Source organism: Magnolia sinica, chromosome 2 (genome assembly GCF_029962835.1).
Source record: "Magnolia sinica isolate HGM2019 chromosome 2, MsV1, whole genome shotgun sequence".
Lineage (NCBI taxonomy): Eukaryota > Viridiplantae > Streptophyta > Magnoliopsida > Magnoliales > Magnoliaceae > Magnolia > Magnolia sinica.
In genome coordinates this window covers 57584665-57601317 of record NC_080574.1, presented here as the reverse complement: position 1 = coordinate 57601317, position 16653 = coordinate 57584665, and the positions used below count along the sequence as shown (strand labels likewise).

The 16653-nt window shown below is 40.9% G+C and overlaps 1 protein-coding gene across 1 annotated transcript; it reads right to left on the bottom strand.

The window, feature by feature from the left end:
• Positions 1-5282: 5282 nt before the first annotated feature.
• Positions 5283-16089, bottom strand: LOC131237136 (CO(2)-response secreted protease). The gene is made up of 9 exons (XM_058234800.1): positions 15735-16089; positions 13093-13364; positions 12833-12944; positions 11141-11669; positions 8228-8328; positions 7637-7879; positions 7192-7306; positions 6714-6927; positions 5283-5974 (listed from the first exon to the last, which is right to left on the bottom strand). Exons 1-9 carry the CDS (start codon positions 15926-15928, stop codon positions 5412-5414), a joined length of 2343 nt encoding a protein of 780 aa, XP_058090783.1. The 5' UTR covers positions 15929-16089; the 3' UTR covers positions 5283-5411.
• Between the last annotated feature and the right edge of the window lie 564 nt (positions 16090-16653).

Below are 16653 nucleotides of genomic sequence, written 5' to 3'. Positions count from 1 at the left end.
TATAATTCAATGATATATATAGTAAAAATGTGACAGCCCACTTGATGGATGGGGTGGATTTAATGTTTGTCCCAACTCCCAAGTAGGATCAACATTCTACATTAACGTTAAGAAAAAATGCATTTAATTTTTTAATTCATTTATTTTTACATGTATTACTTATTATATGCTAGCTGCATTATATAAACTTATTTTGGTTATTATTAGAGTAATTTCTTATGGCAACGTATGCTTTTTTGGGCCCCATTAAATGAAAACTTATTATTTAATGCATTTTTTACAAATTTCTAATTCCTAAATATGTAAATATGTGTATTTAGATGTGTCTTGAAGTTTCATTAAAAAAATTTCACCGTTATCCCCATGTTTTCGCATTTTTCTCTGCATTTCCAATTATCGGCAATATTATCGGCTATAATGATATTATATCTTTATCCCTGGCCAGCGAAACTTGTAGCAATACTAACAACTCGAACACTATGTGGCCACCATTATCTCATCCCTTCAGGGTAAGGCCATGAGAAAGATAAACGGTACCATAAGGACCCCTTCTGATGCACTGTTTATGAGAGGTAGGAATACTTAGAGAGATATAGGATCTTCAAGGTCTAGATCTAAATCCATTAGCAAGGGCAAGGACAAATTAAAGTGCTAGAATTCTGGGATGACAGGACACATGAAGAAGGATTACAAATCCTAAGTCGAAGAAAGAAAACTCAGAGGCTTCTCCCAGGGAGGGCAATATTGTCACATCTGATGAAGAGACAAGTGGATATGGTGTGTTGTAAGTATCTATTATTGAACACTTATATGATGATTGTAGGGACGAGTGGATCCTTGACACAGGAGCATCATATCACATGACTCATCATCGAAGTTAGCTTACCAATTACAAAGAGTGTGATGGTTGACATGTCTTTATGGGCAATGACAATGCTTGTAATGTTGTGGTTGTTGATAAGGTGCACATCAAGATGTTTGATGGGGTAGAGCATGCCTTGACTGATGTTAGGCACGTTCCTGATATGAAGAAGAGTTTGATTTCTCTCGGTGCACTCGAGGCTATAGGGTGCAAGTTCACCGGTCTTAATGGTGTCCTTAAAGTTTCAAAGGGGCACTCATAGTTATGAGAGCGCAGAGGCACGAAAACCTTTACAGGTTGATCGAGAGTACTTCAGTAAGTGGAGCGGCAATGGCTGTTATGGATTCCATGTCTACACATACATGACATGCTCGTCCAGGCCACATGAGCGAGCGGGGCATGAAAGTTTTTTTTTTATTGTTATTTGATTCCATTTTTTATAAGATTTCTTATTTAGATATATGCGAGCATTGTATATATGGTAAACAATCTAGATTATCTTTTTAATCTGGAAAACATGTATGTAAGGAAGTGCTTGATTATGTGCACTCTGACGTATGGGGGTCATCGACAGAGGTTTTCGTTGGAGGATCATCACAGTTTGTCTCATTCATTAACGACTACTCCCGGAAAGTTTGAGTTTACTTTACAAAATGTAAATCTAAAATTTTCACCATATTCAAACAATGGAAGGCAATGGTGGAAAAATAGTCAGGGTGAAAAATACAAATTTTAAGGACTAACAATGGTAGTGAGTTTACTTCCACTGAATTCATTGAATATTGCAAAGATGAAGGGATCATCATGCATAACACAGTACACCATAAGCTCTAACAAAACAATGTGGCTGAACGGATGAATCAGACTCTCTTAGAGCAAGCCCGATGCATGTTATGTAATACTGCATTAGTTAAGGGCCCATGGACTGAGGTCATTAATACGACTTACAATTTGGTGAACCAGTTCCCTTCTATGACAATTGATTGTAAGATCCTATAGGAAGTATGGAATGGTCACAAAATGGACTACTCAGATTTGCGCACATTTGGTTGTGAGGCTTACACTCATGTACCATCAGTTGAGAAAGATAAGATAGACCATAGGGCCAGAAAGCACATCTTTGTTGCCTATGGTGTTGGTGTGAAAGGTTATAGGTAATATGACAAAGATACACGCAAGGTCATTACTAGCTGTGACATTAGATTCGATAAAAGCTCTTTATTCCACAAAAATGACTAAGAGGTGCAAGAAGAACCAAAAAGGTTGATCATAAACGTTTAGATTGACATAGATGATATTCACGCAAAGATAGATGTGCAGACAGAGGTACAGGAGTAGGTGGAGCAACCACCTGTGAGAAGAAACTCACCGCATGATCACAGGTTACCAACAAGACACAGGGATGACTTTAATATCACATATGCCTTCTTTACAGATGAAGGAGACTCGTCTATTATTCAGGAGGTTCTTGATGAGCCTGATGCAGAAAAGTGGAAAGCATTTATGGACGATAAGATGGACTCATTGCACAAAAACAACACATGGGAGCTGGTGGAGCATCCAGTAGACCGAAAAGTGATCGGATGTAAGTAGTTGTTCAAAAGGAAACATGATAGATACAAAGTGAGGCTGGTAACGAAAGGTTACACTCACAGAGAATGAATCGACTTCACAAAGATATTCGTGCCAGTAGTTAAGCAGGTGTATATCAGATTCGTGTTGGTACTAATTGCTTAATACATTTTCAAGCTGGAACAGATGGTGTCAAGACTGCATTCCTGTACGGGAGTTGGAAGACCAGATTTACATGAAGCAATCAGAGGGCTACGAAGTTAAAGGGACAAAGGAAAAAGTTTACAGGTTAATGAGGTCGTTGTATGGCCTGAAACAGTCATCTAGGCAGTGATATAAAACATTTCATTCTTTCATGTTGAGTCAAAAATTTACCACGAGTGAATATGATCACTGTGTCTATTACAAGACACTGAGTGATGGCAAATTCATCATCCTAGTATTGTATGTTGATGATATATTGATCAACAGTTATGATATGTCTAAAATTGACGTATTGAATACTCAATTATCAGGGACATTCGAGATAAAATATCTGGGGGCTGCAAAGAGGGTTCTTGGCATAAATATTCATAGAGACAGGAAGAGGAGTAAGCTTTGGTTATTTCAAGCAGAATATCTTGAAAAGGTGTTGATCAAGTATGGGATGGACGAGGCAAAGCCAATGAGCGTTCCCCACGTGGATCACTTTAAACTTTCCTCGGAACAATGTTCAAAATCAAATGAGAAAAAGTAGGTTATTTCTCATGTGCCTTATTCGAATCTGGTTGGCAGTTTAATGTATGTCATAGTCTGTATGAGACCGGATATTTCACAGGCAGTTGGTATTGTGAGCAAATATATGTTAAACCCCAGCAAGCAACATTGGGAAGCGGTGAAATGGTTACTTCGATATATTCGAGGTACAAAAGACTATGTCTTAACTTTTGAGAAGACAGGGGTAAAGTTGGTAGGATATGTGGATTCAAACTACATAGGCAGTGTGGATTCCAGAAAGTCGACTTCAGGTTACTCGTTTGTACTAGCAGGTGGAGCAATCAGTTAATGTCGAAGCTTCAGTCCGTGGTAGTTCTTTCCACAACAGAAGCTGAATATATGGCAGTGATGGAAGCGTTTAAAGAAGGTGTTTGATTAAGAGGCATGAGAAATCAGTTGGGGTTTCAGCAAGAGGCTATGCCAGTTAATTGTGACAGTGAGAGAGCTATCAATTTGGCTAAAAAAATTATTTATCACTCACATACTGAACACATTGATGTTCATCGCTACTTTCTCCGATAGGTGCTTGAAGAAGGAGGCATGACTATGAAGAAGATTCACACCAGCGTGAATTCGACAGACATGCTTACTAAGGTGGTTCCTATAGAGAAGTTCAAGTTTTGTACGACTTCTCTGGGCTTGGCGATGGTATTAAAAAAAAAAGACGAAGTGTGCACGAAAAGTGTTGATGAAGCTATGATGCAAGACAGAGAAAAGATAAGAGGACAAGAAGCTAAATGTTTAATGATTGAAAACATGGTGGAGATTGTTGTTAATAGATGTCTTAAATCTGTAAAACCAACAGTTTGTCGATGACATCAAGTAGGCTTCAATGCCAGCGAAGTCGACTCGATGTCATCGAGTATTTTCTGAATTTTCTCTGTTGGTTGTTGGACATAGTGGTGCCATTTTTCGATGACATTGAGGAGTGTTCAATAACATCTAAGAAGTATTTGATGCCATCAATGTTGGGTTGAGTAATCGAAGATTTCCAGATAATCTGTGTTTTGTCTAGAGAATTTTGGCATTTTTTTCGATGCCATCAAAGTAGCTTTAATGTCATCAAAGTTTAAGGTCGATGACATCGAAGGGTGTTCAAATACATTGAATGTTTTGCGCAGAATTTTGTGGATCCACCAGATCTGTAAAATTTGTTTCCGATTTCGTTTGGGATTCTTTCTAAGGCTATATATATGGGTGTAAACGGGATTGGAAGGTATTCTAAGAGTTTCTAAATCGTCCCAGGGTTTCAAAGGGTGTAGCAAGGGGGGAGATTTCGAGGTTACTCAAATCGAGTAAGCTCTTTCTCTTTGTAATTTCTACTTTCATAGTGATCATCTGTCGCTTTATGCCGTGGTTTTTTCCTGAAAGGATTTTTCCACGTTAAAATTTGTGTTCTTCTTTCTTTTGCTTGGTGTTATTGGATATTATCCTTGATTCATCTCTGTGTGCTTCCGCAGTTCCCCCAATAAAGCATTGGTCCACTTAGAGATGGCCATGAGTAGCTGATCACTTGATGTGACAAGCCCTGTAGGGCTAGGCTGGGCGGACAAGGAACAAGCTCTTTAAGGAAAAGAATTAAATGATTGATAGGATTTTTTATTTTTTATTATTTTTTTTCATCATGTCTCATCATATAATGACTTGGATCCAACCTAGTGTCCTTAAATTACACATTTAACTTCAATGGGGACCAAAAACAAGTGGTCATCCGTTCACTTCCTTCTTTCAATGTACCAGCCAACATGAATCCCCACCCACTGGAGGAAATTCTAGGGTTCATTTGGGAGGCATTCCTAGTGCAATTATCATACTAACAAAAAAAAAAAAAAAAAGCTCATGGTGTTTGGAAAATCATGGAAAGCACAGATTCCACACTGAATAGACTTATCTTTGCTTCTTCTCGCCTAGCCCCACATCAGGATTCAGATTCCACCCATTTCTGCTAGGTGTAGAAATGACACAGTAGTCTGTTTTTTCTTTTCTTTTCTTTTCTTTTCTTTTCAAGACAAGAATCCTGTCGAACCACTATTCCTAGATGCCCAAACACGCCTTTTAAAAGTAGTACCACATCTGATGACCAAACACACCCTTGAAAAGTAGTACCCCATCTGTTAATTTATCGATTTTGACAATGCTAGTCCTTGATATTCCTTATTAGTGTATGTACATAAGCATCAGAAGAATGTAACAAGAAGCCTAGAGCTAGACAACTCCATGATCAGGCATTTGTTACAACAAATGGAGATCTAACTTTATGCTTTCCATCAGTCCAAGTAATAGATCCGAATACATCTCCTGTTGCTGGAGAAGATGATGCAGATGATGAAAAGATCACTTGGTAGCTCATCTTCTTGCTAGTCTTTGTGAATTCAAGTGTATCAGGTACCACCTTCACAACCAACCCAGATGGGGATTTTACACTTGCGACATACACTGACTCATCAGCACCCACATTCGTTACTGTTCTATTCACTTTCTTGCTCCCTTTTCCATCAAATTTGGAGATTGCGATTGATGGGTAGTTGAGATTGGAGATCAAATCCTTACTAGAATCGTTTGGGCAGCTGAACCCGTCAGGAATTGATGCAATCTTCTTTATCATTGATGCCTGATATCCATAATTGCAGAGAAAGAGGAGGTAGTCATTTGTTTCTATTTCGTATACTAGCCCTGGCTGCAATGCTCCAGATGGGCTGACTTCCCCTGCACCGTAATCGTATGGTGTGGCGATGGAGCCCGAATCTTGTGTGAGTGGAGCCCTGTCGTTGTTTGTTTGAGTTGCTGTAAATCATGTGATGGAAAAATATTTAGAAAGAAGCCTTAGATGATGCTTGATCTAAAGAAACAACACTTTTGTTCAACCCTGCAAATGTACAGCAGGGCCCAACTTTCAGTAGCCATCTTATGAAAATGGACAACTACAATGGGGACCAATCAGATGGTTGGGGATTGTCCAATGATGGATACTTTTGTGGCTTTTCCTACCTGCCCATGAGGCTCATCACATAAACACAGAATGGCAACAAATACTAGTGTGAGTCCAGAGATCTATGGTACAGTGGAGCTTTTTCAACAAACTTGGTTACTATTGTGAATTGCAATTTCCTTCTTATTGACAATACTTTGTTAATTGTGGGTAACTTCCGGATTGACTATGTTTATCTAATCCATCATCATCATCATCTAAGCCTTATCCCAATTAATTGGGGTCAGCTACTCGAATCCTGTTCTGCCATTCCACTCTATCAAGAGCAGATGAGCCAAACCTTGCGCATTTCTCATTGACCTGACTTCTGATGCAGCTCATCACTCACAAGAAAATTCCATCTCTATCAATACATGATTAGTGTAATAGGTAGTTGTTTTTAGTATGAAAATGATAATTTCGGAATGGTCACTGCTAATAACCTTTTGTTTTCACTAATCTATTCCTAAGCTTCAAAAACACCTGCTTTCTCAATACCAATTATCCTTTGAAATGTCACTATAAGAGGAGGTAGAGTTCATAATGGATGCTGACCTGTTGTCATAATGGCTGAACGGATGGCAGCAGGACTCCACGTCGGGTTCTTAGATTTGATTGTGGCAGCAATGCCGGAAACATGTGGACATGCCATTGACGTCCCCGACAGTAAATTGAATTGGGATGGCTTTTGGCCTGGAGGGACTTCTGATGAATCGTTTGTTGGTATCCATGCTGCAAGAATATTCACACCTGGTGCAGCAACATCCGGCTGCAAAATTTGAATCCAACCAATGCTTTTGTCATCATATGAATCACATGCATTTGAAATATCAACAAGGAAGAATTTAGAGAATTAATATGCACACCCTTTCTGATTACTCTTCTTTATGCCCATTTTGGACTGTGGGGGAATTGGAGTAGTACCCAAGTGTACTATTTCAAGTCCTACAATGGAAAATGGGTGCAAGCAAGAATTAATCAGGATGGTTTTAGATAGTTATGATAAGTAAAATGAAAATGTAAAGAAACTTGCCTTGAGAATGTTTCCCGTCTGAATGGAAGGCCCTCGAGATGAGAAGTAGGCCACAGCAGGGGCGGGTTTATATTCTGTCACCGAAACAGTTGGTAGAATTGTTGCAACCGGGTTTCTTAAGACAAAAAAAAAAAAAAAAAATCAACATCTTTCAGTTGGTGTAGCTAAGACCATGTAGGTCTGCGTTTAGATGCACTATTGAATTGAATTGCAATAATCAGTTCAATAAAGAGGAAATGATATTATCATCACCTCAGTACCCAATAATGAGGAAAACACCCTAATATAATTAGAATCTGAAAAGCTGAGTACCACAATATGAACACTAAGGAAATACAATTTGTTCATGTCCGCTTTCTTGAACTGAATAATGCAATTCACTCCAATAGATGAACAAAATGGAGCCTAAACTTTCGGACATAGAGAAGGACACTGGTTCCTTTACCTTGTAGAATTAATGTAGGAATGAATCTCAGCAGCAGCATCAGAAGAGATTACCGTCATTGGATAAACACCATAAGTAAAAGCGACAAGCTTCTCTGTGTCGTCAACCAAAACCAGCCCAACTCCTCCCAACTTCTTCACCATATCCCTCTTCTGTCTCTTCGAATATATGGTGTCCGAATGCTCACAAAGAACAATCGTCCCATTGATTTTGTTTCTGTCTAATGCATTCAGATTGCAGTTTCTGAACAATTCAAAGTCACAAATGATGAAATCAATAAGAGAGAGAGAGAGGGGGGGGGGGGGGAATATAAAGTTCCTGAAATGCTATATTGTAAGTGCCCATCTGCATCAAGGCTCACTCTGCAAGTAGGCTACAAGTGTATGAAAAATGGACAACAAAAACAGGATAACCTACAGTTCACATTCAAAGTATATGCAGCCCAGCTGATGAGTTTGACTGTTTCAAAGTATATGTGAGACGACTAGCACATGAGGAGCACCTTAGTTGGGCATTCCATGGACGCTTGCAAGTAGAATTCCTCACCAAAGTAGAAGCCAATTGAGAAAATGTAGTGTGATTGTACCATACCTTGCGTCATCCTCAGAGCTTGAATTGGTTTTAGCAGATCCGCCATATATCAACGGATAAACAGGGGATTTTCCAAGATTGGAGAAATTTATAGCTTCACCCTGTAATTCAAAAGAAAGCCCATACATGTTTGACGGTTGTAGTAGCATAGAAAGTTTAGCTAACCAAGATTTTAGTTGACTGAGTTCTACAGAATCATAGTTCCAAAACCCAAACTGACTCAACTTATTGTTGGCTGGATTGGGTGTTGAAGATTCGGTATGTGTTCGACCCCATGTTGTATATAGAACCATGAATGTAGCAAAGTCAAGAAAGAGATGTGATCCCTGTTTAACAATTGTGTACAAAACTAAATAAACACAGAGCAAATGCTTCCATCTTTTTTTAAAATGCTTCCAAAGCCAAGGGTCACTTCGGTGCTTGTATAATTCTTTAGTTGTAAAGGATTTATAGGTAAAGACATTATTATAATTACTTGTAAATCCTTTACAAGTACTTTACAGGTTATAGGAGCTTTTAGAATTATGGCATTTTATTGTATTTTAGATTATAAGTACTTCGATTACAAACCCAGTGGTCTTTTGTTTGTTTGTTTGTTTATTTTTTCCCTTCACGAGAGACTTGAAGCTACCAGGCTCTTCCACTCTCTCCGATACCTTTCTCTCTCTCTCTCCTTATGTTTACCAGCTACTTATCAATACTTTACAACTTAAAGTCAAATAAGACAAACTATAAACACCTTATAATTGACAAAAAAAAAAAAAAAAAAGGTGTAAAGTGTTTCCTACTTAAAATTTTACATCTAAATAATCCCTAACTATTTTCTTCTCATTTAAATGGGTTTAAACACAATTTGAAAGGTGAAGTTGGCTCGAAATTCAAATGAGTCAAGATGACTCTGTGAGATGTTAACTATGATATGGACTAAGATGATAGTTTAAAAGCTTGAAAAAACTCGACTCAATTTGACTTGAAAGAGTCAACTCAACTCAACCAGATTTTGGCAGACTTAGGAATAACTCAAGAAAATAAAGCTCAATAAAACTAGACTCCACTCGACTCGATAGGACTCGAAATTATTTACACACGCACGCATATATATATATATATATATATATATATATATATATATATATATAGAGAGAGAGAGAGAGAGAGAGAGAGAGAGAGAGAGAGAGAGAGAGGAATGCTCACCAGCACATCTTACGTGAGCACCTTTGTACACGCGTCTTGGGCATAGAATCTAAATAGTCCATGTGATGTGGCACTCCTTGAAACTTTATGGGACCAATTTACAGCCTAATCCAAAACTCTAGCAGGCCATAGCAAAGAGGAATGCAAATCAAATGAGAAAACTATTTCCTCTTTCCATGGCTTATCAGAGTATTGTGTCAAGCTAAAAGTTAGGCTTGCGAGGTTTCAAGGGATGCCACATCGCGTTGACCATTCATATTTTATGCCTAAGACACATGTGCAAAGGTGTGGACGGGTGCTCACTTAAGAAGGTGCGCAGGTGAGCATTCCTCTGCACACCTTCGCGCACGTGTCTTAGGCACATAATCTTAATGGTCCACGTGATGTAGCACTCCTTGAAACTCTATGGTGCCCAATTTTCAGCTTAATCCAAAACTCTAGTGGGCCATAGCAAAGAGAAATGGAAGAAACTATTTCCTTTTGCCATGGCCGACTAAAGTTTTGTATTGGGCTGAAAGTTAGATTAACAAGGTTTCAAGGGGTGCCGCATCATGTAGACCGTTCAGATTCTGTGCATAAGACATGTGAGCAAAGGTGCGCACCGGTGCTCACATAAGAAGTTGCCCAGGTGAGCATATATATATATATATATATATATATATAGAGAGAGAGAGAGAGAGAGAGAGAGAGAGTCATGCTCCCCTGCGCACCTACGCACATGCGCACCTTTGCACACGTGTCATGGGTGTCTAATTTGAACGGTCCATGTGATGCAGAATCCCATGAAACCCCCTGTGACAAATTTTCACCCTGATATAGAATTCTGGTGGGCCATAGCAAAGAGAAATGCAAATCAAGCAAGGAAACTGTTTTCACTTTTCATAGCCCATCAAAGTTTTAGATCAAAGTAAAACTTGGTCCCGGGGGGTTTCACGAGGTGCTACTTTACATGAACGGTTCAGATTTTGGATCCACATCACGTATGATGGGTTCTCAAAAAAGTTCGTATGTAGTACGTACGAACTGGTTCGCAGGTGAGCGTTTCCGTGTGTGTGTGTATGGGAAAAGGTACTATGCGCTCGACCTCACGATAAGCTCCCGTGAGGTCGAGCTATGTGGGCCCCACCATGATGCGTGTCGACCATCAACACCGTGCATTTGATGGGTCCCCTTTAAATTATGGGATATCCCAAAAATCAGCCGTATACGGAACTCAGGTGGGCCATACCATCTAAAATCATGTGAAGACCATGTTAAAACATATAAAAGCACTTGGTGGGGCCCACCTGAGTTTTGAATGCTCCTGAAACTTGGTCTGAACTCTCATCCAAGTGGGACACACATAATGGATGGGCTGGATTTGCAAACCACATCTCGGTGGGCCCAAAAAATGATTATGAATGTTTTAATAGTGCACGGACCCTCCCCGCTTCTATAAGTGGTGTGGCCCACACAAGTCACGGATTGACTTGATTTTTGAGACCTAGGCCCACGATGGATGGTGCATCTGACTGATGGGGTAGATGTTCGAAACGCATCACGGTGGGGCCCACACAGCTCGACCTCATGGGACGGACTCGTGAGGCCGAGCACATAGTACCTTTTCCCTATATATATATATATATATATATATATATATATATATTGACTTTTTGGGGTGTGAATCATTGAGAACAAGAGCCCAATTTGAAACGAATGAGAACCTGCAAATTCAATTACCTTGACCAGAGTACTGTTCCCTCCCAAAATAACATCCGATTCCATATCCCGATCGATGGTTGTTGCACCGACCGTCAAAATCCAAGGAGCTGCATTCACGACAGATTTTGCAATCGGCCCATTATTCCCCGCTGAGCAGACCACAATGATCCCCTTCTCCACTGCATGAAATGCTCCAATCGCGATTGGATCGCTATCGAAGTCTGGCATCAAGTATACTGACGCCCCGAGGGATAGTGAAAGTACATCAACGCCATCAGCAATAGCATCATCGAATGCTGCAAGGATCGCCGAACCCAGGCATCCACCCAAACCGCATACCTTGTAGACTGCGATCCTGGATGTGGGTGAACCACCCTTGGCAGTTCCCACAGCAAGTCCATAGTAAGACGCTTCAGGTACAGAGCCACCAGCCGCTGTTGAGGCTGTGTGTGTTCCATGGCCCTGTGAGTCCCGGGCAGTCTCATCATGTGTCTTTGCTCTTGATGCAGAATCCGGGTCATTGTAGTATCTTGCGCCTATCAGCTTCCTGTAAAGATGAGATGGCGAAGAATCCATTTGGTAAACTGCATTCCGCTTACATGGTTTTCTTCCAGTTAAAATTCAGTGACTTCTAATTATTTCCTTCTTGAAACATTACACGGTAAGAGTTGTTCATGAAGTAATTTCTTTTACAACTGTGTTTTGAATGATCAGTTCGACCATTCGAGCCTAAATGACCGAAACTCAGTGACTCAGTAAAGCTGACTCGACCGAATCAAGATTTCTAAAATTTTGAACCAACGCATGGAATCATCCAGTAGAAACACCCATAGCGGAGGCTGACTATGGGTGGAATGAAAGTGGGTCCCAGAGGCGGTGGGATCAAGTAGGCCTATTTGGCAGATTGGACAATGATACTATTATTTTACCCATATTTAAATGTATGATAAACCTAGGGAACATTTATAATGGTTGTTTTACAGATCATCTACAGCGTCCGATCAATGTGTGTGCCGGCTCATCAATCACGACCGACCAATAAAAAAAGGAAATATATATATATATATATCCACTGATTTAATGTTCTTGATGTCGAGTCAATAAGCTGATATTGGTGTCATGGATTATCCATTGAAGGACGTGCACGGATTGGACGGTAGAGATGGTTTGTACAGCGAGGGTGCAGTTCATCTACGTGGTAAAACATGGAAGGTGTTTCCGGTTTTAGGGACAGCTGATGTAGTGGGCCTTATGCGGATGGACGATCGCCCAAAAAGTCCAGGCAACCAGATTATCTTATCCGCACCTGCAAACGGACGGTTGAGAAAGATACAGTAGAAAGTCAACAAGGGAAGAAGGCATGTATCAGTGGATTCAGATCGACTTTTTCCATGGCAGTGACCCATCCCTTGGTGGCCCACCAACTCAACGGTCGTACAAAACAAAGTAAAATTATAATGATGCATGTTGTGCCCAAATCCTTACAAGTGGGGCCCACGGATTGAATCTCACGGGTCCCACCCACTATATATTGTACTATATCCAAAATATCTCTAGTTATCCCATCTCTGGCCTTTTTCAGTGGAACATGGACAATGGCTGTTACTCTTTCTTTTTTATTTCTTTCCTATCTTAACCATCAATTTTCTGGCCTAAAATACCATAATAATAATAATAATAATAATAATAAGGGCCATACTATTTGATCACCTGTTACAGCTGGAAGCATTGAAGTCGTATCCTCCCTTGCACACTCCCTTCCACCGAGCCGGAATTTCTCCCATCCCTCCATCGCTAAAGCTCTCCGACTCTGGCCACACGCCTAGTAGTATACTCGGATGATTTTTATTTATTATTTTTTTAACAAAGAAAAAACCAACTGTTATGATCCATTCATCCATCAAAGCAAATGATATAAATAATAATAATAATAAATAAGACCATTTCCATGTATATATGGTTGGGCTCACCAGTGTCCAAAAGTCCAATGATAGTGTCTGTCCCACCAGACGCTGAGTCAGCATCGGAACCGTTGTTGGAGTCTGTCTCTAAGTCTGTTTGGTACTGTAGGAAATCCCAAGATCGGGTTGTGTGGAGCTGTAAGATGGGGTCCACAAAAACTGATACAACGGCGGGTTTTTTTGCCATGGCACGTGCCTCTTCCACAGATAAGCGTGCGGTGAATCCAGAAAACCCGTGTTTGTAGCTGTGCAGTATTGACTTCTCTGCGTGGCCCACTTCCCTGGCCAGTGAAACAAAGAAACATATATAACTATAAAGTTTCATGATGGATCCAGTTGGTGCATTTGGCACCAATGTGATCCAACCGTTGACCTCGTGGGTCCAACGCACATCCAACAGTTTCATGTGGACCGTTCAGATTCGTGAGACTCATCAAATATGATGAGTTCTCAAAAAAGTTCATACGTGGTAGCTACGAACTGGTTCGCAGGTGAGCATTTTCCTCTCTCTATATATATATACACGCACGCGCCGGGAGAGAGGAAATAGTACTATGATAACTTCCCACGAGGATGAACTGTGTGGGCCCCACCGTGATGTGTGTTGAACATCAACACCATTAGTCAGATGCACCACTCCATATTGGACGACGGGCTAAAAAATCAAGTCAATCCATTACTTGGATGGGTCACAAAACATACAACAATTGAGAGGGGTTACCCTCCCATTAAAAAATTCATAATCATTTATTGTGCTCACCGACATGTGGTTCACAAATCCAGACCATCCATTGTGTGTGTCTCACTTGGATGAGGGGTCAGACCAAGTTTCAGCCGCATCCAAAACTCAGGTGAGCCCTACCAAGTGTTTTGATATACTTCAAGCATGTCTTCACATGATTTTAGATGGTGTGGCCCACCTGAGTTCATTATACGGATGATTTTTAGCATATCCCATTACCTAAATGGGACTCATCAAATGCATGGTGTTGATGTTCAAAAAGCATCACGGTGGGGCCCATAAAGCCTGACCTCATGGGAAGTTCCCATAAGCTCGACCAGGTATTACCATTTCCCATATATATACCAGCGTGATGTATGTCAAACATCAACACTGTGCATTTGATGGGTCCCCATTAAATTATGGGATATCCAAAAAAATCAGCCATATGACGAACTCAGGTGGGCCATACCATTTGAAATCATGTGAAGACATTCCTAAAACATATAAAAGCACTTGGTGGGGTTGACCTAAAATTTGGATGCATCTAATAATTAGTCTGACCCCTCATCCAAGTGAGACACATATAATGGATGGAATAGATTTATGAACCACCCTTGGGTGGGCCCAAAAAATGATTACGAATGTTTTAATAGGAGGGTAACCCCTCTCAACTTTTGTACATAGTGTGGCCCACAAAATTCATCAATTGACTTGATTTTTGAGCCCGAGGCCCACCATGAAATGAAGCATCTGACTGATGGGGTAGATGTTCAACACGCATCACGGTGGGGCCCACATAGCTCGACCTCACGGGTAGTTCCCATGAGCTCGACGGGGTGTGTGTGTATGTATAACACTTGCGGTGAAAATAGGGTGGGACCCACCATGGAGATGATAAGGAACAAAATACTCATCATTTGGTGACACCGTTTGAATCAAGTGAGTAGGAAGGCATGATTTTGCATGTGCCATCATATCCGCGGGAAAGTAAGTTGGCACGTGGATCTTTGCTCTTGCTCGGGTGGTAGACTCTAAGGAGTTTCAACACCCGGTCAAGGGTCATGCGTAGGGTGTGAGTGCGTAAGTTGGCATGCTATGGCAGTAGCCAGTAGGTCATAATTCTCATGCAAGTACAAATTGGGAATTGAACGAGCTGGAGAAGTAATATGAGACAAAAAATAAGTTATATACAGGACTTGAGTGGACCACAAATTGGGGATTGAACGAGCTGGAGAAGTTTCGGATCAGGCTGATATTTGTGTTTTCACTTCATCCACGTCTATATGACCTTATGAATAGGTTGGATGGTTAAAAATACATCACGGTTGCCCTTAGAAAGGTTTCAACGGTTGGTGTCATTATCACTGCAGCTTCTTATGATGTGGTCCATTGGAGCTGTGGATCTGCCACATTTTTATGATCATATCTTAAAATGATCTGATAAAATCAATGAACAGTGTGGATAAAACACTTACATCACGGTGAGCCCCACAGAGCCCTGCCCAGACGGATTACCATCGGGGCGGGGGTAGTTCGCAATCCGCGTCCGATTTTACAGGACGCCCCGGTTCAAGTGGGGTCCACTGCCTAGTAGTATACATGGGAAGGGAACCCAGACCTTTTGACACACGTCCTAATTCAACGATTATAGACCCATTAATGCCAACTTCCATACACAAGGAAATCAAATTCTAGTGTGCAATACACATAATGAGAACTGATCATCAGAGTTGAACCAAGATGAGATTGTGATGTGATGTGGGCCCCACATCGTTCAGTTCTCAGGAAGTGCTGAGATGAAGTGGGTCACACCCAATTGCATCCCATCCCGATCTAATGGCTAAAAAGGAATTTTATTTTATTTTTTTGTAAAGGAAAAAAAAATTAAGGAAAAGAAAAGGACTGTGTTTGTAGACCAGCTAGCGACCTTTCCAAAACCGAAGCAAGGAGCTGGACATGATCATCTCTCAAGGATGGCCCAGTAGAAGTAGTTGCACCCATGTATACCACGTAAACATTCTTCTCCTTCTCTTTCTCCCCCCTAACTTGAACAACAAAAACAACAAAGAGGAGAAGAAAGATTGGAAGGAAGAGATGGTAAGAGATTTGAAGGCCTTTCATGTTGATCAACGGATAAAAATATCCGGGGATAAGAGTAGAGAGAAGCTTCTCTAGTCTTTATAAAGAGGGAAGGTGGTGGAGTGGTGCGTAAGCGCACTGCCCGCCCCACCCAAAGCTTCTCCAACTCCTCAACAGCACCACTTGAAATGCGCCATACATCGATAAAACCAATGAACACTGGTGGTGGAGAGATATAGTCAGCTCTCTCTCTCTCTCTCTCTCTCTCTCTCCACATAGTAGTGGGCTGGGCTATAGTGCTGCCCCAATTCTGCCGCTTTTTTTTTTTACCTAACTAAATGGTGGTGACTCATCCACCACGCATGTGGCGTGCATGTAATGCAATTTTGACAATTGAAATTGTTTGTGCACCACAATGGGTGGTGCATAGACTACAACTGATATTAACCTGGTTGTCCGTTGAATTTGGAGCGTAGTGATGGTTATGGGCATCTGATTAGTCCGATTTTTGCCATTTATGTTCAGTCCAAAATGGCCCTTCGGCAGCCTGCAACTGTAATCCTAAGTTCTGTGGCCCTCCTTAGTGTCTTTGTTCTACTCACATAAGCTGTGGGACCCACGGTGATGCTCTTTTATCGCACCCACTCCGTCCATCAATTGGCCCAGCACATTTCACGGGGTGATCTCAAAAATCAAGCAGACCCACTTACCACGACCACAGGAAACAGCGAGAATTGAATGCCACCATTGAAACTTTTTTGGGAGCC

What these genes read in the sequence shown, in the direction of transcription:
- LOC131237136 (XM_058234800.1), bottom strand. Translation starts at nt 15,928, where the DNA reads ATGAAAGGCCTTCAAATCTCTTACCATCTCTTCCTTCCAATCTTTCTT. An exon ending in CATTGGACTTTTGGACACTG is followed by an intron (nt 12,945 to 13,092) that starts GTGAGCCCAACC and finishes GTATACTACTAG; the next exon opens with GCGTGTGGCCAGAGTCGGAG. An exon ending in AATGCTTCCAGCTGTAACAG is followed by an intron (nt 11,670 to 12,832) that starts GTGATCAAATAG and finishes TCATCTTTACAG; the next exon opens with GAAGCTGATAGGCGCAAGAT.